The 20492-nt window shown below is 38.8% G+C and overlaps 1 long non-coding RNA gene and 2 gene segments (V, D, J or C); 1 reads left to right on the top strand and 2 right to left on the bottom strand.

The window, feature by feature from the left end:
• Nucleotides 1-10985, bottom strand: part of LOC113655548 — a 163044-nt gene extending 152059 nt beyond the window's left edge. The window contains 2 exon segments of the V gene segment in view: nt 10511-10825; nt 10924-10985. Of these exon segments, the coding sequence occupies nt 10511-10825; nt 10924-10972 (364 nt within the window).
• LOC125141311 overlaps nt 1-12461 on the top strand; it is a 163138-nt gene extending 150677 nt beyond the window's left edge. The window contains 2 exon segments of the V gene segment in view: nt 11230-11264; nt 11991-12461. Coding sequence covers nt 11230-11264; nt 11991-12310 — 355 coding nt within the window.
• A 5183-nt stretch (nt 12462-17644) lies between these two features.
• LOC113644701 lies at nt 17645-19375 on the bottom strand. Its single transcript, XR_007140898.1, has 2 exons — nt 18960-19375; nt 17645-17894 (listed from the first exon to the last, which is right to left on the bottom strand). It is a non-coding gene; the product is annotated as an uncharacterized LOC113644701 (long non-coding RNA).
• Nucleotides 19376-20492: the final 1117 nt, after the last annotated feature.

Here is a 20492-nt window from a genome sequence, read left to right on the forward strand (position 1 = left end):
CAGGGCAGCTGCTGCAAATGTCATCAAAATCTACAGATTTACACAGGAAAACTTGGGAGTGGCATCCCTGAGAAAAAACAAGGGAAACTTGTAATACTCAATATGACTACTGGACTGCAGGATCACAATATCACGTGTGACAATTTTTTTTACCAGCTATGACCTTGGACAAGAACTTCTTAGATGGAAACTTAGCATGGTGAGTAAAAAATAAAAATAAACCTGAATTGCCCATTGAAATTTTGCAGGTGAAGCACAGGACTCCTCTTTCTTAAAAATTCATTTTTACAGACACCACTACTGTTGTTTCATATTGTCCATAAAAAACAACCGGAATGTCGTACTTATGTCCACTTATCACAAAGATGCAGCTGTGTCATCATGAAGTGACAAAAAGCCCATACTGATCCTGGACTATAATAAAAACAAAGGAGAGGTGGACAACCTGGACAAACTGACTGCCACACAGAATCACCAGCAAATGACCAGGAGATGGCCAATGGTTGTGTTTTATAACATGCTAGATGTTTCAGCATACAACACATTTATGTTTTGGACCCACATCCACCTAGGGTGGAACCAAAAAAAAAACAAGCAAAGAATTTTTCTTGAGAACGTAGGAATTTCCATTGTCAAGTCACACATTGAGTGAAGGGAACGGCTGCCCCGAGACCCAGCCGCGCGGCCTTGGTCAGACAGCTACAGAGTTCACCTAGCACCACATCCACGCCATCAGCAACACAAAGAGCATCACTGCCTGCCAGAGGTGGCAAAAGTACACACATCCTTTACTCAAGTAGAAGTACAGATACTCATTTTTTAAAAGACTCCAGTAAAAGTAGAAGTAGTGACTACACTCTTACTCAAGTTAAAGTAAAGAATTATGGGCTCTGACATACTCCGATACTACTACCTGTTTAGTGTCATGCTGGTAACTGGACGTCATGTTTTATATATACACACACACATATAATTATTCATTCATTCATTCATTCATTTTCTACCGCTTTATCCGAACTACTTCGGGTCACAGGGAGCCTGTGCCTATCTCAGGCGTCATCGGGCATCAAGGCAGGATACACCCTGGATGGAGTGCCAACCCATCGCAGGGCACACACACTCTCATTCACTCACGCAATCACACACTACGGACAATTTTCCAGAGATGCCAATCAACCTACCATGCATGTCTTTGGACCGGGGGGAGGAAACCGGAGTACCCGGAGGAAACCCCCGAGGCACGGGGAGAACATGCAAACTCCGCACACACAAGGCGGAGGCGGGAATCGAACCCCGACCCTGGAGGTGTGAGGCGAACGTGCTACCCACTAAGCCACCGTGCCCCCCACATATAATTATATATATATAATTTTGTGCAGATGGATATTTGTGTTCATCAGCCACAAGAGTGTTACAAAAGGCAGGCACTGATGTAGGTGAGGTAGGGTGGAGTCAGCGTTCACATTCATCTCAAAGGTGTTCAGTAGGGATGAGATCAGAAAACAACCACATATAGCAGGAAACGTCAGGTGACCCAATACTTTTGGAAATATAATGTATACCAAGTGTATCACCAAGGCCATATCCCAAACTGTAGGGAGATTCCAGATCTGTCCTTGAAAACAACTCAAAATTATTGTGATGTTTTACAAATGACAAAATTAATGTTCATTAAATTAAGCACTTTGTGGTTTTTTTTTCAATGAGAAGAAATAATATTAAAACTAACGAGTCCGTATGGAAAATGTAAGAAGTAAAAAGTACAGACATTTGTGTAAAAATGTAACGAGTAAAAGTAAAAAGTTGTCCGAAAAATAAATAGTGGAGTAAAGTACTGATACCAGAAAAATGTACTTAAGTACAGTAAGGAAGTATTTTTACTCCGTTACTTCCCACCTCTGCTGCCTGCATCCCCCTCCACCAGCCCTGTATCAACCAGCACAGCCACAACCCACTGAGGACACCTGATTCTAAAAGAAAGCGGTGTCAGGTCTACCCTAGCAATAAGGACAGAAAGACAAATATATTGTGCTTCTACTGCAAAATATATCTCTGCAAAGAACACACTAAAAGTGTCATTTTTGCCACACATGCATCTAAACACTCAAACATACTCCTGCATATTTTTGCACACAAAGGCTTTTTTGGATTTAGAAGTAATATGTAACCTCAGGCTTAGGTTAATGTAATTAATAACTAATTGAACCTTCCTATTGTCCCTGGGTCTTTTTGACCCGGATGGAAGATTTTAATGTGTCATAACGGGTTTTCTTCCACATATTTGCCTGAAATTTACCAGGATTGTCCCAAATTATGAACTTTGCAAGCAAAATTAATTGTCTATTTTCGTTGGTCTATGTATTCAGAACAATATATACTTTGCGCCTTGGATCTGCTTGGGTCATTTTGACCCGGCCACATTTAGTGGGGCAATAGGTCACACTTTTGCCCTTTTTAACCCGATAAACATACATACAGACACAAAAATACACACATAAAATGTCCACTAACACACGCACCCAAAACACACACTAACACCCTCCCCCCCACACACACGCAAGCACACACACACACACACACACACACACAAACACACATTGCACACGCATTGCATTTCACACGCATTGCATTTCATTAGGCCTCCAGAAAAGAAAAAAAGGCAAATATTTGTAAATATTTGTAAATATGATCTACCAAAATGATGCTACACACACACACACCCACGCACACACACGCGCACACATATGCACACACAAACACACACACACACACACACACACAAACACACGTATTGGGCATTGCATTTCTTTAGGCCTCCAGAAAAAAAAAGCTAAACATTTGTAAATATTTCTCACTTTTGATGTACCTTTGCCTAGCAGAGGGCAAATATGTTCTACCGAAATGATGCTACACACACACACACACACAAACACACACACACACACACACACACACACACACACACACACACACACACAAGCATTGGGCATTGTATGGAATAAAAACACTGTCAATAATAATCGTACGTAATACAAAACCATTTGTTCAAACCATTTGTGTGTAAATTTTTATTTAGTTGTGCGTAATTTAAAACTATTGTACGTAATTATGTTTTTTACGGAGTTGGATCTCAAAACCTACGGCCACGACAGTTTACAGATACGAGATTTTGTGTGTTTGTTCAAATACAACTCCAAAATGTACGACTATGACAGTTTACACACACAACGCTTGTTTTCACAACACCTCTTTTTCACACACGAAAACGGTCTGCGAAACAACTGTCAGAAATACGTCATCACGTTCACAGGCATTACTATCCGAGGGAAGATAAATCGATTCCACGAAGTGCACATGCGCCCCGCCCTCTTCTAAAATACTGCCGCCGAAATGGCGTGTTAGTTATCATTAATAACAGAGAGAATTTTGTGCTAACACTTTAAAATAATGGTTTTTATTTTATTTCTTGACTTTTACAAGGCATTTGTTTCTGTTGAACATACTTTTTTATTTGAAATCTTAGATTTTTTAGGTTTTGGGAGTAATTTTTGTAAAATAATTAAGATGTTTTATACTGACATATAGTTCTGTGTCCCTGAATCCTAGTATAACTCCTAGGTTTGAAGTGCTACGTATTAGGCAGGGATGCCTGATTTCTCCCAAACTGTTTATTCTGGCCACTCAATCACTTATATTACTCATTAATCATAACGCCGATTTGCATGGGATCTCAATATTTGACAAGGAATTTAAAATTAGTCAATTTGCAGACGACACAGCAATCCTTTTAAAGAATAAATTCATGGTTGATGTTGCCCTAAATTCAGTCTCTATTTTCTCTAAAGCTTCAGGATTTACCCTTAATATTAAAAAATGTGAGCTACTTCCCATTCACTCATCAACGGACTCTATCATCTCTTCAATTGAGGTTAAAGGCGGAGTGAAATATTTAGGAATAGTTTTGTCTAAAAATGCTATTAGAAGAGAAGACATTAACTTTTCTAACCAGTTAATAGATACGAGGAAATCTTTGAGCCGCTGGAGTCACTCTGTCTAAATCGGATGGTATTTCCAAAATAATCTCTCCATGCCACTCCCTGTATGTTTCTACAGTTAATGTTAAGAAAGCTAATTCGATCGTTTTCCAATTTCTGTGGAAAAACAAAACTCATTACATTAAGAAATCACAGCTGGTTAAAGACTATGATGTGGGTGGTATTAAAGCATTGGATTTTGAAGCAATGTTTGGGACATTCGAGATTAACTGGTTGAAAACATATCTATCACAACCAGATTCTATGTGGTTTCACATACCTAGAAATCTATTTAAACAAGTAGGAGGGCTTGATTTTCTTTTGCATTGTGATTTTGAGGTGACCAAAATTCCAGTTATGTTGTCAAAATTCAACAAACAAGTTCTTCAATATTGGAAAATGATATTCACCCATAACTTTTCTCCTCATGGATCTACCTTATGGAACAATAGGGTCATTATAATCAATAGGAAATCACTGTTCAGGTATGATTGGTATGAAAAGGGACTTGTTTTTGTGAATGATAGATGACAAGGGTATCCTTTTGGATTACAAAGCCTTCCTAGACAAATAATATTTGAACTGTACATATAGAAAATACAATATGATATGTAAAGCAATACCTGCACCGTTATTACAGTTAATTCAAAACACATTGTTAAATGCAAGTACAAGACCCTTACCAACAATACCAAATTTAGTTATTAATGATTGCACTTTATTTCACAATAAATGTAATAATAAATGTATTAGTGATGCTTTGAAATCTATACAGTATTGTTATTTGGTTACAACAGAGGAGTGTGTATACAGATTCTAAACATGGATACATTGTCCATAAAAAAATCACATTTTAATATCATTAAATGGCCCATTTCCACAAAAATTAAAGAGACCCACTTTAAAATAATCTATAAGATATATCCAGTCGCTGACATTCTTAGAAGAAGATTTAAATTTGATGTAGACCCTTGTGTTTTTTGTGAGGTGGCTGATGAGACTCTGGAACACATGTTCTTTTTTTGCCCCGTATCTAACAGTTTCTGGTCTGAGATACACAATTGGCTGTCACTTAAGATGGATAATATCCCTACTTTCAACCTGTCACACATACTCTTTTATATGAACAATACAGATTCATCAGTATCTGATTTACTCAATATGATTATTATGATGGGTAAATATCATATTCATTGCAGTAAGTGGAGGTGTTCTAAGCCTTCGTTTGTTTGGTTTATGAATGACTTTAAACTGTTATTTTCCTCACTGAAAAAGATCAAATCTGCTAAAATTGCAAGGAAAATGCTCTCTCCTTGTTCTAGATATTTGCTTTCTACCTTCTTTAGCCGTTTTTGATTTGTGTATTTAAGCGCCCCCCCCCCCTATACTCTTTGTTCTTTTTTTAAGAGATTATTTTGTACAGTGACAACATTTGTATTGTATATACACATGTATATCCTGTTCCCTAACGAGAGTTTTGTATGTTGGTGCTTTTGGTTAATAAAAATAAATAAATAAATAAATAAATAAATAAATAAATAAATAAATAAATAAATAAATAAATAAATAAATAATGGTCTGTTGGTAACGAGTGACTATGCAGGAAGTAATAGGTAGTACTGCATTAGCACTGAGCTTAATACTACTAACTAATATGGAAGCAAGATGAACTGTTGTGATTAGTAATTAAGTGGTTCTTTATTACTTTATCATAAATAGCAAGTAGTTCTTAATCAGGATATTTTTATTTGGTAATTATTGAATACCAAATAAAGAATTACCTTTGTCCTAAATGTGCTATTACTTATACTGCTTAGTTCATCTTGCTTCCATATTAGTTAGTAGTATTAAGCTCAGTGTTACCTATTACTACCTATTACTTCCTGCATAGTCACTCGTTACCAACAGACCATTATTTTAAAGTGTTAGCACAAAATTCTCTCTGTTATTAGTGATAACTAACCCGCCATTTCGGAGACAGTGGTTTAGAAGAGGGCGGGGCACATGCGCACTTCGTGGAATCGATTTATCTTCCCTCGGATAGTAATGCCTGTGAACGTGATGACGTATTTTTGACAGTTGTTTCGCAGACCGTTTTCATGTGTGAAAAAGAGGTGTTGTGAAAACAAGCGTTGTGTGTGTAAACTGTCATAGTCGTACATTTTGGAGTCGTATTTGAACAAACACACAAAATCTCGTATCTGTAAACTGTCGTGGCCGTAGGTTTTGGCATCCAACTCTGCAAAATTTAAATTTACACACAAATGCTTTGAATTAACTACGATTATTATTGACTTTTTTTTTTATTCTATACATTACAATACATTCGATCTCCAAAAAACAAAAACAATCATTTGTAAATATTTCACACTGTTATATGCATTTGTCCAGCTGGGGACAATATCTTCTCTTTTCATCTACCAACAATCTTTACACACACACACACACACACACACACACACACACACACACACACACACACACACACACACACACACACACACACACACACATGTTGTGTTTTCTAATTCAAATCATATTTGTTTCCTGTCTCTTATTTATGAATTTAGTTGCATCAGTCAGCTTTGGCCTGGAGATATGCTGAGTAATGTTTGACATTTATCAGTCAGCGGTTATCCAAAATAATATGTAATAATTTCTGCTTATTTTACTCAAAACATGGCAAAATAAGGTTTATCGTTCATAAATTAAGTATAATAAAAAAACATAAGTAGGTAAACAAAGTTTTATTCACATGAAAGTGATAATTGTAGAATTTTTGATTTATAAGCATTCAAGTCAATTCGGCCTGGAAAAAAACAGGTTTTATTATTTACTGACTTTAAAAATGGTCAAAATGGTTTCAAAACAATCTCCTCCCTTTGAAATATACCAGCTTGTAATTCAGCATCAACTTTTGTGCCTCTATCGTGAAAATAATTCAAAATTTCTGTTTTTTTTTTTTTTTTTTTACTAAAGAACGAGGTATTTTTGTATATAAATAAGGTTTATTATACCAAATATAATTTGGAAACAAGTTAGACTAAAAAGGTGAAGAAAAAAAAGGCTATCATATGTACATCATTTTTTATAAGAGTCAAAACAGACAAGGCCGAGTTGACTCAGTGCTCCTAATTTGTATAGGAGGACAATAGGAGGGTTAAGTATTAAGAAATTAAAGCTGGGCTAGTATCAGAAGCTCTAGATACGACAATGGAGCCTGAAATAGTAATTTGTCATCAGAGAACAGACAACACAAAACAGATAAATTTGAAAATTGTATTATACAAAATGAATGGCAATTATTTACATCCCCTGCCTTCCTAAGTCGGCTTCCTGAGTGCACAATAAAATCAAAATAAAACCTCAAGTAAAGAAAGATTCCATGGAAGTTCTTGATGTGTGTGTGTGTTTCCTAGAGTAAGTTCTCTTCATTACCCGGGTAGGTTTACGTGTGTTCTTATCTGTATCACAAATGAAGGCACAGGATGATGCTAGTTCCAAAGATGCCACGGCTGGCCACACCGGGTTCTCGATCCGTTCACTTCTGCGGTTGGCTCGCCACTGACCGCCAGGGTCAGATTCAGATGGTCTATCCCTTTCTAAAAACCAATCAGAGGTATCTTGAGAAGCTCGCTGCCCCATGCGGCTTAACTCTCTCTCACACAGTCCTTGTTTGCTTTCTAGCAACATCTTTACTGGAGGAAAAGCGTGTTTGTTTTTACAGTAAGTGAACTCCCTGGGTGTATGTGCCACCTGCAGGCAGAGTAGAGAGTTGCACTCCAGTTACCTTGTGTGGGTTACAAATAGATTTCTATTGGTTTGATTTGCTTGATTGTTTGTTTGACCTTGCAAATCTACATCTAATCTAATTTATCTTTGTATTATTAATTGTTCTGCTTTTCATTTTATATTTGTATTAATGTTTTAGTTTAAAAAAAAAAAGACTTTTTGTGAACTAAAAATACATGGGTCAAATTTACCCGCAACACCATAGATGCTACTATAGTTAATAAAATTAAAATAATAAAAAAATATATATAACAAATTTATTTAAGAGGTGTGTCCTACGGTAATACCTCTCAGTAATAGTCAGGAAACAAAACAACATTTCATTTATTTTTGTAATTCCTTTGAGGTTAATTTTATCATTCACACCAAAATAGTAAAACCAATCTTTTTATGGATAAGGAAGCCTAACATGGTATCTAAGAGGTAAGAAACAAATCATATGATAAATAATTGTTTTGATGCTATTTTATGACTGATTTATGACACGGTTCAAAACCGACCCGTTAACATAAGAGATAGTGACAAAGAGCTAACATAAGAGGAAGGTTAATAGGACATGAATATAAAGCTCAATCCTCCCTTTTTTCCTGTTCACACAAACCTGTGTTCAGTCCTGACTACCAGCATTAAGGCCAATGTCCTGAGTCAGGTCATGACCCATTTACTCAGAGAGTGTAGACTATATCACCATGTAGAGCTTGGAATGAACACTGACTCTCTTACTGTATGTATATGGATTTGATTTAAACATTTTTCTTCAAATGTTCCTGTCCATTCTGCATCGTAGGTCAGTTCCATTGGGCTACCTGGAGACACCTGAGAGGGTTCACCTGCAAGAAGGTCCTGATGACTCCATTTCCTCTGCCACTGCTGGACCTCAGGGGTGATTTAAACAGATCAGGACAAGACTAGAATCAGGATAGAAATGAACTTTGGGATTCTCAAGACACACTTCAATAGTTTAAGGCTGTAAAGTGTCGACCCATCCAAGGCAGGTGACATGACAGTGGTGCACAGTAGAAGCAGGATTAGGAAGGAGAAACTCCCTGATGTGCTGCATCCTGTCACCGTGGACCAATCAGAGGGCAGGGCTGTGAGACAGACTTTTACTGAACAATTCTTCTGTTACTTAATACATTTATGTTAGAGTTCAACATCACACATTAAACAGCGGAGACAGTCTTTATTTCACTAATTATAATTTTATTTCAGAAAAAAGTCACATTAAGAAGAAGATTAAAGCACATTTCAACATGACAAAACTACACTGTTTATAAATCTGTTCAATTTACAGATTAATTTATTAAATTAAAATGATTAATAATGACTAATAATTTACTGCTAATTATTTCACTTCTTATTACATTAACTTCAAGTGTCTTGTGAATTGAAATAAAATAAAGTTCCACATTTACAGTCAGCTGTTTTTTCACACTCACCCTGGCAGCAGTGACAGTACTTGTTGCGGATTGCCCGCTGTTACTGGTGATTGTGTTATTGACCGCCGCAGAACTCTGGTCAGGGAGTTTGAGTCATCAGATAGAGTTTAACCATTTATTACGCAAGAATACCATTACACACAGGGTCATGTGTGCGAGGTAGTTTCTAGGAATGAAATAAAGAAACAACTGCTTAACACATAATAATCATAACATGACATGTCTAGCACAAACATTAGCCAACTGGTACAACAGACACCGTACAGAATCATTAGTCTTACCTCCCAATACGTAACTGAAACAACATACTGCATAGTGCACTGAATTATTAAGAAACAGATGCTTAATACAATCAATAATTAACCATCACAGTAGTTACTGAACACCATTGTACAAATATTACTGATGGGAAGAAACTAGTGGCATTCAGATTATATGTATTTAACATCCTGTAGTCTTCTTTAACAATCTCTACGACTACAGAGGAACAGTGGAGCACACGTACAGCTCCACAAACTTTTTCCTGCACTCTAACACGGCATCACCTGTAATGCATCGAGAGTACCACTGCGTCTCGACTGCGCAATTTGTGCGCCGATGCCTACGCTCAGTGCGCCCGTGTCTGAGAAGACGCGCTCGAGATGCTGCGCATGTGCAACTTGTGCCGAAAAGAAGAGAATTCAGAGCTTGTTCTGTGGAACAGTCCTCAGGTGGGATTGGTCAAACTCTGAACTGGAGCAGGAGGTGATTGGTCAAATTCTCTGGTTTACACTGGTTAAAAAATGTTATATAGAGTTAATTATTCTTCAATAGTTTGTTAATGAATAACAAAAGTTAACTTAATAAAGTCCTAATGTGGGTATTAAAGAATCACAAAGTTTATATTGATAACACTATGAACAAGTAGTATTATGTAGTTATAATAATAATAATGTGGAAAAATTTGTACTTATGGTATGTGTATGTGTGTGTGTGTGTGTGTGTGTGTGTGTGTGTGTGTGTGTGTGTGTGTGTGTGTGTGTGTGTGTGTGTGTGTGTGTGTGTGTGTGTGTGTGTGTGTGTGTTTGTGTTTGTGTGTGTGCATTAGTGAGTTAGTGTGGTGTGTTTTCTCTGGTCCACAGTGTGTGTCATTGTGCTGTATCACATCCTCCCCCTCAGCACCTGCAGTCACTCCCAGCTGCAGCAGTGTTTCTCTGTGCAGTCTCACTGACCGAGGTTTTTGTACGACGCTCTAACACTGTGTGAACACCCAGTTACTACTGATCTGATGTTCACTCTGACAGTAGTAATCTCCTGTATCTTCAGTCTGGACTCCACTGATGGTCAGAGTGAAGTCAGTATTAGATCCACTGCCACTGAAACGAGCTGGAATCCCTGACTGTCTGCTAGTAGCTCTGTAGATCAGGAGTTTAGGAGCTTCTCCAGGTTTCTGCAGGTACCAGTGTAGATAGTCACCACCAAGCACATCACTACTGGTTTTACAGTTGATGGTGACTGTGTTTCCTGGAGCAACAGTTTGCACTGAAGGAGTCTGAGTCACAGTCACCTGACCTCTGGATCCTGAAGAGAAACATAGATTGTGTTTCTGTGCTCTAAAGTGGTGTAGAATTAGTATGAAATGAAGTGTGTGAGGCTGTGAGTTGATGTTAAACTCTCACCTTGAGTCCAGAGGGCCAGTGTGCAGATGAAGACGCTGATCAAAGTCATGGTTGCTGTGGGTGAAGTTGCTGAGCAGCAGCTCTCAGTCATGAAGTTTTAAAGTCACAGGGCTATAAACACTCACAGAGCACTGAAGCATGGGCCACCAATGCAAAGTGTGTGTGTCTGTGTGTGTGTGTGTGTGTGTGTGTGTGTGTGTGTGTGTGTGTGTGTGTGTGTGTGTGTGTGTGTGTGTGTGTGTGTGTGCACTGTAGTGTGATGGAGGTTTTTGTACGATGGTTTCATTAGAATGTATCACTGTGGTACACTTTTGGTGGAGGCTCCAAACTCATTGTGAACAGTAAGTGTGTTTTCTTCTTTTTAAAACTAAACCAGTTTAGTTCATTACTAATTCCATGAAGAAATAAACTTAAACTAGATGATTTATGTTTAGAATGACATCATTGATGTCATTGTGTATTATTATGCTGTGTTGAGGAAAACATTTCAGTATCAGAACAGATCCCATATAAATGTTCTTCAACATTCAACAAATACACAATAATTGATGTTAAATATGTAATAATGACACACTTGCTATATATTCAACATGCAATAACTCTGCAGTTACTCTATAATAAACATTTAATAAATATAGTGACTTTGTGCTGATGTCAAATCCAGATGAAAGCTGCTGTGTGTGTTTGTGTTAAACAATGAATATTTCTGTAATCAGCTCCATTTGGATTTGCTGCAGTTAAATATGCTGAAGGTTTGAACTATAAAGTAATAAGACTTGTTATGAGAAATGATTTTTCCAGATAAATGACAGTGTGGAACATGTTTGTTTTGTCTCTGCACTGAAACTGAGGTCCAATAATAATAAAGTACTCAATGAAACTCAGTCATGAAGTCAGACTTTATTAGACTTTATTACTCTGTAAGATCAGTCAGTTCCACAAAGTTACAGAAATATTTCAGAATCCTTTTAACTCTGTGTGTGTGTGTGTGTGTGTGTGTGTGTGTGTGTGTGTGTGTGTGTGTGTGTGTGTGTGTGTGTATGTTTTTGTGTGCTTCTCCACTCCAGCTAGTCCTGTGGTGAATCCCTCCGTGTCTCTGCTCCCTCCGTCCCCTCTGCAGCCATGTGAAGGATCATCATCGCTGCTCTGCCTGCTATCTGGCTACTCTCCACAGGGGGCGCTGGTGAGCTGGACAGTGGACGGTTCCGAGGTGAAGAACGGGGTTCTGACCAGCGCTGAAGAAGAGAAGGATGGTCGTTACAGCCGCAGCAGCACCCTGACCCTCAGCAAAGACCTCTGGGAAAAGGGGGAGGAGTTCAGCTGTAAGGTCTCCCATAACAACGCCAATCATCCAGTCACGTTCAGAAAGAGTCAGTGTGAAGGCTAGTGGATCCAAGATAGAGTTTAACATAGAGCTGCTTATCATCCATCCTAAATAGAGTTTCAATTCTACACAATGCTGACATTTCTGTCTTTACTCTGTTCACTGTCCTGTTGCTCTTCCTGTAGTTTTTGCTGAAATAAAGCTGAGTTTTGGACGTTGTTTGTTCTTTTATTCCAGTTAATAGTGATGATCAGTGTGATGAGAGAGTGGGATTAGCTGTAGATTCAGTGCTGTGTGTTGTGCTTCAGTGAGTTTGACTGAAGGAAGTCGAACATCTGGTGAACTTTCTGCTCTATTCTGGGAGAAATGAAACTCTTCAGTCCTGTTCATGTAAATCTCACTTCCACCTCACTGCTCTCTCCATCTACCTCATTCTGACTTAACACTAACACTGACAGAATCAGTCATCAAGCTTCATTCATATATAACTATTAATTTTCTCCAAAACAGAGATTTGTTAAAAACTTGTTTTAAAAGTAGAAAACTGTTTAACTTGTTCAACTGCACCATCATTATTTCAGTGTTTCCTTCTTTAAAATGTATTTCATTTCAAAATGAAGTCATATTTTTATCACTCACTGTATTTAAAAGTCAGTGTAATCATCAGTTAATTGTCAGTTGTGGCTTTAAAAAATGGTTTACAATTTAATTTGTTCTGCTGCACAATTAGGACCCAACGCTCCTCGTGTAGCATGAGAGAAAATGGGCCCTGATAATATGTTACACTGAGTTTTTTTTAAAAACATGATTCAAACACAGGATCTGAAGAAAGTAAAACATCAGCTACACTTGGCTAAATGGACAACACCTGATTACCTTATGATCAGGATAACCTTCCCCTTACCAACGTCTGCCTAGAGTTGTTTATGAGCCAACTTGCCTCCAGCTCATTGTGACCCTCTAATAAGTTTAAACAATCTCTGCTAATCACAATCCCTAGTCACAACTAACTTCTAGTCCTGTACACAGAAGGTCAGAACTTCACTAACAGCTTCTTTGTAAAAATTTCCATCACAGCATTTTAGAGTACAGCGAAAGTGGCTGAGTGCAGATGTGTGTTAGTGTCTACTGAGTGATTGTTATTGTTCGTAGTGTACAATAAAGCAGGTAGGAGCAAGGTCATGAGTGGCAGCAGGGTGTTCAGTGCTCTAATAGCTTGGAAAAAGGATCTGCTTCAGAACCTTGTAGTGTGGGTCCTAATGCTGTGGCACCTCCTTCCTGATGCCAGAGGTTTGAACAGATTGTGAGAGGGGTGGGAGGGATCCTTCACAATGACAGAGATTCTGCATGTGAAGCATGCCGGTAATATAGAGGATTTATGATTAGAGGGGAGGGAGAACCCTATAATCCTCCCAGCTGTCCTCACTATGCACTGTATGGTCTGTATGGTAAGGTTTTGCAATTTCCAATGCAGCTGGCCAGGATGCTTCTCTGAAGAAGGTTGTAAGGATGGGTGGTGGCAGAATGTGGGAAGTAAAAATTTTGCCGTCCTCTCTCTACTGTGAGGTTGGTATTAGTAATCCAGATAAGTGTCTAACAGGTTTGCTCTCCTCAGTGAAGAACCAGCTGAGAAACCTAATAGAGCTCTGGTAATGGAAGACTTCATCTTAAGGCATGTGAAATTAGCTAGGCCTTTAGCGGCTCCAGCAGCACTGGTTAGATTTTTTGGGAGCCTGGGTGCCAGACATAGCAGGTAATGTTAGTGTCTTAGACAAGCATAGGTACTCGAAGGTAGTTTTTTTTCCACATAGGAGCTAACGAAATAGACCTTTGTTTACGGGTGGTTAAGTTTTTTTTTTCAGTTTTCACAAAGACTTTTTGCCCCCACAGTGAAATAGTAAATACAAATACAAACTGTTCACCACTTACAGTAGCTGACTGTCTTTTGTTAGTCCATATTTAGTTACTCACTCAGTCATTGTAGAAATGTGAGGGTTTCAACATAAAAGTCCACAAAATCACAACCCTAAAACAAACGATGAACTTAAATTAAGGCCTGAAAAACAAATAAAATTATATATACATGCATTAACAAATCTGTGCCTCTTTTTAACAATAACAAAAGCAAAAGTATATGCATAATATTTTTGTGGGCCTTAAAAATGTAGCAAGGTTACAGAGTCTGAACTCAGATAGCCAGTTGTCCCACTCTCTGTGATTTTCCTCCACATAAGAAGCCATCTGTTTTTCAGAGTTTTGTTGACTTGTTCGGTGAGGTTGGTCTGTGTTTGATAACTGGTAATCAGTTTCTGATTAAAGCCCCAGTTTTTGCACAGATCAACCAAGAGCTGACAAAGAAACTGTGGGCCTCTATGAGACAGGATGTACTTGGGCACGCCCCATCGATTGAAGATTTCATCCTTCAAAATCCGAGAGATGTGTGGAGTTTTACTATCTCTTAAGGGGAATAGCTCCACCCACTTTGTGAAATAGTCAACCACTACAAGAAGATAGATGTTGCCCTTCTTACTTTTTGGAAACGGCCCCATGAGATCGATGCCAAGCATGTGACCAGGTTCGTTCATTTCAGTTGATTGAAGAAACCCCAGGGGTTTGGTATTAGAAGGTTTGTACTGTTGACACTCAACAAACTCTTTCACATGTTGCCACACATCCATTCGGACATCTGGCCACCAGGCCACCTCCAAGATTTTAAGAAGAGTTTTCATTTTCCCCAGATGAGCTCCTAAGGGGTTGTCATGGAAATAGCCTAGGAAAGTGGGAGTAAGAGCTTTTGGGACTACCAGCTGGTACTTAACACCATCAGAGTTTGGAATAATTCGGTAGAGTAACCCTGCTGGATCTCCCATCTTATTCTATCACTTTTCTCATACGTTCAATCAACTACCCAACTTAATTCCTTTACCTGCTCATCTTGTTCTTGGGCAACTTGTATCTCAGCCAGAGAAGTTCCATCCATCCATCCATCCATCCATCCATCCATTTTCTACCGCTTATCCGGGGCCGGGTCGCGGGGGCAGCAGTCTAAGCAGGGATGCCCAGACTTCCCTCTCCCCAGACACTTCCTCCAGCTCTTCCGGGGGAATACCGAGGCGTTCCCAGGCCAGCCGAGAGACATAGTCCCTCCAGCGTGTCCTAGGTCTTCCCCGGGGCCTCCTCCTGGTTGGACATGCCCGGAACACCTCCCCAGGGAGGCGTCCAGGAGGCATCCGAAACAGATGCCCGAGCCACCTCCGCTGACCCCTCTCAATGTGGAGGAGCAGCGGCTCTACTCTGAGCTCCTCCCGAGTGACTGAGCTCCTCACCCTATCTCTAAGGGTGCGCCCAGCCACTCTGCGGAGGAAACTCATTTCGGCCGCCTGTATCCGGGATCTTGTCCTTTCGGTCATGACCCAAAGCTCATGGCCATAGGTGAGGGTAGGAACGTACAGGACCCCAAAATACTTAAACTCCTCCACTTGAGGCAGGAACTCTCCACCAACCTGAAGAGGGCAATCCACCCTTTTCCGGCTGAGAACCATGGCCTCGGACTTGGAGGTGCTGATTCTCATCCCCGCCGCTTCACACTCGGCTGCAAACCGTCCCAGTGCATGCTGAAGGTCCTGATTTGAAGAAGCCAACAGGACAACATCATATGCAAAAAGCAGAGACGAAATCCTGTGGTCCCCAAACCTGACTCCCTCCGGCCCCCGACTGCGCCTAGAAATCCTGTCCATATAAATAATGAACAGGACCGGTGACAAAGGGCAGCCCTGCCGGAGTCCAACATGCAAGTCTGAACAAGTCTGACTTACACCCGGCAATGCGAACCAAACTCCTGCTCCGGTCATATAGGGACCGGACAGCCCTTAACAGAGGGCCCCGGACCCCATACTCCCAGAGCACCCCCCACAGGCCATCACGAGGGACACATTCAAATGCCTTCTCCAGATCCACAAAACACATGTGGACTGGTTTGGCAAACTCCCATGAACCCTCCAGCAACCTGGTGAGGGTATAGAGATGGTCCAGTGTTCCACGACCAGGACGAAACCCGCATTGTTCCTCGGGAATCCAAGGTTCGACTATCGGCCGAATTCTCCTCTCCAGTACCCTGGCATAGACTTTTCCGGGGAGGCTGAGGAGTGTGATCCCCCTATAGTTGGAACACACCCTCCAGTCCCCCTTGGAAGCCATCTGGCCAGAGAAGTTGGTAAGTTAAAATTCCATGATGAGGTCTTCGCTACATATCCAGCCAGAACAGCGTGGTCTTCCACAGATCTAGATAGGGCATCTGGTACCACATTTATTCTGCCCTTTCTATATTGAACTTGGAAGTTGTACATTGAAATATTGAAATTGGATATTGAATATTGAAATTGGACGTTGTAGCCTCAGAGTCCTCCTAGTGAGCCGGGATGTTGTCTTTGGTGAATTAAAGGCCCATGTCAGTGCTGCACGGTCAGTGTATACTACAAAATATACACCCTCCAAATAATGCTGACACATTTCAACTGCCCACAAAACAGCCAGACATTCCTTCTCTGAGGTTGAGTAGTTCAGTTCTGCTCCCCTCAAGCTCCTTGAAGCAAACGCGATCACACGCTGCTCATTATCAAAGTTTTGGGAAAGTTTGCTCCAAGTCCTGCACTCTAAAAAATAAAACGCTGGCTCAACTTAAAAAAATTAAGGTAACAATTTGCATGCATCTTTTTAAGTAGCTTCAACTCAGTCATTATTAAGTAGATATCATGTACTTTTTATAGTTAGACTAACCCAATTTGTTTAGTACAACCAACATGATTTGACTTAACCTCTAAGAGCTTAATTAAGTTGAAACAACTTAATTTTAATTTCAAAGTTTTGGTGATATTAAGTGGTCAAATTACATAATTTAAGCTATTCTAACTTCTTTATTTTATATCTTAGATATGTCCATGCAAATTGTTACCTTAATTTTTTTGAGTACAAGTAACTTATTTCACTTCAGTCAGGAGAAATAACACAGCAATTCCAGTTTTATGATGAAACTGGTTTATTATAAAACCAATGTCAACTTATGTACAAGAAGAGTGCTTTGACAAAACAATGCTTTGTCAAAAAGATAATTATCCAGGACTAAAGTATTTTTTTCAAGTAAAGTCAAGTAAAGAATTAAGTATTTTTCTGGTAGGTACATATCAGAATAAAATAAAATAATAACAATAAATCACAGGGAACGTGGAAAATGAATTCCTACAACAGACACAATTGCCAGCTTATTGGGTCCACCTAGCTGAAACTAAAAGTTTTCTTCCATTTTTTTATTTTTTGCAAAGCATTAAATTTTTAAATTAAAAAATTGTCAAAATTACAGCTTCTGTATGCGTATGCACAACAAAACTTTTACATGTAACATTTCAGGAATACAACAGTTTATTGTTTAAAGACATTACCTTCGGCCTAGCTTTCAGACCATCCAGCTCAAGAATTATTTTCTGAAACACCTCAAAAGTATTTTTTAGTTCCTTTGGGTAGCTGAGGTTGAGAGCATATACCAGCCCTAGCAGGGCACAGGCACTGGATACATCCAGGTCTTGCAGGACTTCTGTTCCCTCAATAATAATACTGGCGTTGGCTGGGTCAAAATTTGTGGCACCTCATCATCCTAAGTAGATCAAAATCAATGTCAGTGTTTTAAGACAAGGAAAGGAACAGGACATTAGACACAGGAGTTAAATCTTAGGAGTTAAAACTTACTACACATGAAAAATTGCAAACTTAAAGAAATGTCAGCTGCCTAACCATCAAACATAATGCTGCAGATTGTATATGAAAGAAAAATAAAAACTCAAATGTTGTAATGGCAAATTTACAAAAGCTCAAGGTTTACAAGGTTACAAGATGGATCAACTGTGAAAACGTTACAGCAGATAAAGATGGCGTGCACACACATTGTCATGTTAGGTATTGTGCTTAAATTAATTTGCTTATTAGTTAACTATTTAACTTGTTACAGGTTTATGTATGTATGTATGTATGTATGTGTGTAGGTATGTATATGTATGTATACATACTGTATATGTGTGTGTGTGTGTGTGTACGTATGTATGTATGTATGCAGGTATGTATATGCATGTATGCATATGTGTGTGTGTGTGTATGTATGTATGTATGTATGCAGGTATGTATATGCATGTATGCATGTGTGTGTGTGTGTGTGTGTGTGTGTGTGTGTGTGTGTGTGTGTGTGTGTCTTAATCAACCCAGTGTAAACTTTAAATTCGGACGACACTAAACATGTTCGATATCAATAAACATCATTTAGCTGCCACTGTAAAACAAAACATAATGCCTATTTTGAACACACTAGCTAGCTAAACGTCTATAAACTTTAGAATCGATGAATTAGCTTAGCTCAAACTGTCTTTTCAGTTTAGTGTGTGACAACAACGATTTACTTAAGTAAAGTTTGCCGCATTCATTTTGTTTCATATTTAGGTTTATATGTATTTTGTCCACCGTGGAGGAAAGCTGATTTTGAGGAAAACGCGGTTGTAGCCGCCTCACTACATTACTACGAGAGAAAAGAGGTGTAGCGTTTAGCTCAGGAGTTATTGACTCGGGAAAATCGAATCTGTGAATCTGCGGACAACTTTACTTAAGTCAACAATTTTTTGTGCATACAGTTGGTAGCTGCTGAGATTAAAACAAAGCAAAAATATTAACTTACCTATATAGCCTTGATTCTCCTGTTTCTCAGGCTCCTAGTAGTCCTTCTCTGGCAAAAAAACACGTACAGGTAAATTCCGATGCTCACTAGATATACAAGTTTCACTAACTTAATATTTTTCTGTTGTTACGAGAATGTAAAAGTGTGTGTTCAAAATTGATATATAATTAAGTTAAGACAGTATCCTTTATTTTACTTTTGAAAGACTTATTAAAATGAGTTATCAACTCACCAATACGAGTACATATTACAAACTTAATTATTTTATGCTGAAAATATTGTTTATTTTAAGTTTTACAAACTAACCCCATGAATCATTTTTTAGAGTGTGTAGAACTGGCATAAGTTTGCACTTGAAAAGGATGGCTCAGATCTGGTTGGGCCAGAACAGGGGCTTTCTGTAGGGCTACCTTCAGGCCTCTCCGTACTCTCCTGATATTTTTCTGTCCATTCCCACCTGAAACCGATGTAACTGATACAATGGGGCAGCAAGCTCTGCAAAATGTGGGATGAATTTGTGGTACCAGACTATCATGCCTACAAACCTCTGTAATAAATGAATGTCATGAATTGGTCAAATGTTCTTCAAGAGAGGATGGGATTGATCACACTTTATGCAGGAGTTGGTGTGGTGGGGTTTCTCAAAGGTTCTGCTTAAGTGGACAGGATTGGTCAGTTATTCTGTAGGTGACAGTAATATTGGTCAGCTTTCTTCAAGAGTGGGTGTGAAGGGTTAAACTTCATGTGTCAGTGGGTGAGAATGGAGATACTTTGAGCAGGAGAAGTTTGGGACTGGTCAGGAGCAGACAGGACTGGTCAGAGTTTCTGTGTGGTTCTTGTAGTGTTCAGGTTGGTGACTGTGCTGATGATGTTACAGTGTTTTTGTGAAATCTCTACAGAAAACCAGTTTTTTTACATTTCACACTGAAATCATGTCAAAAACCTACAAATCACTGATGTTAATAATAATGTAGAAATACAACCCAGTGCCTTACAGAGTTTCTAATGAATGTCATCTAGTTACAGATAAAGAATCATTGTGATGTTTCACACAAACTGCTGTAGAACTCAAGGTCATCAGTGAAGATCTGAAATAAATGAAGAGATTTTAAAAAAGGTTTGTTTTGTCATGATTTTATATAAGTCTCTGGTTTAAACTAGTTTAAAACATGTTAGTTGGAGTTATTTATTTTCCAATAGTTTGTTAATAAACAAGAAATGTTCAGTATAAATTCCTAATGTGGGTATTAAAGAATTATAAAGTTTATATAAATAATACTAGGAACACTGTTATAATAATAATAATAATAATAATAATAATAATAATAATAATAATAATAATAATAATAATAATAATAATGTGGAATACTTTGTACTTATGGTGTGTGTGTGTGTGTGTGTGTGTGTGTGTGTGTGTGTGTGTGTGTGTGTGTGTGTGTGTGTGTGTGTGTGCATTAGTGAGATAGTGTGGTGTGTTTTCTCTGGTCCACAGTGTGTGTCATTGTGCTGTATCACATCCTCCCCCTCAGCACC

Source organism: Tachysurus fulvidraco, chromosome 1, assembly GCF_022655615.1.
Source record: "Tachysurus fulvidraco isolate hzauxx_2018 chromosome 1, HZAU_PFXX_2.0, whole genome shotgun sequence".
NCBI lineage: Eukaryota > Metazoa > Chordata > Actinopteri > Siluriformes > Bagridae > Tachysurus > Tachysurus fulvidraco.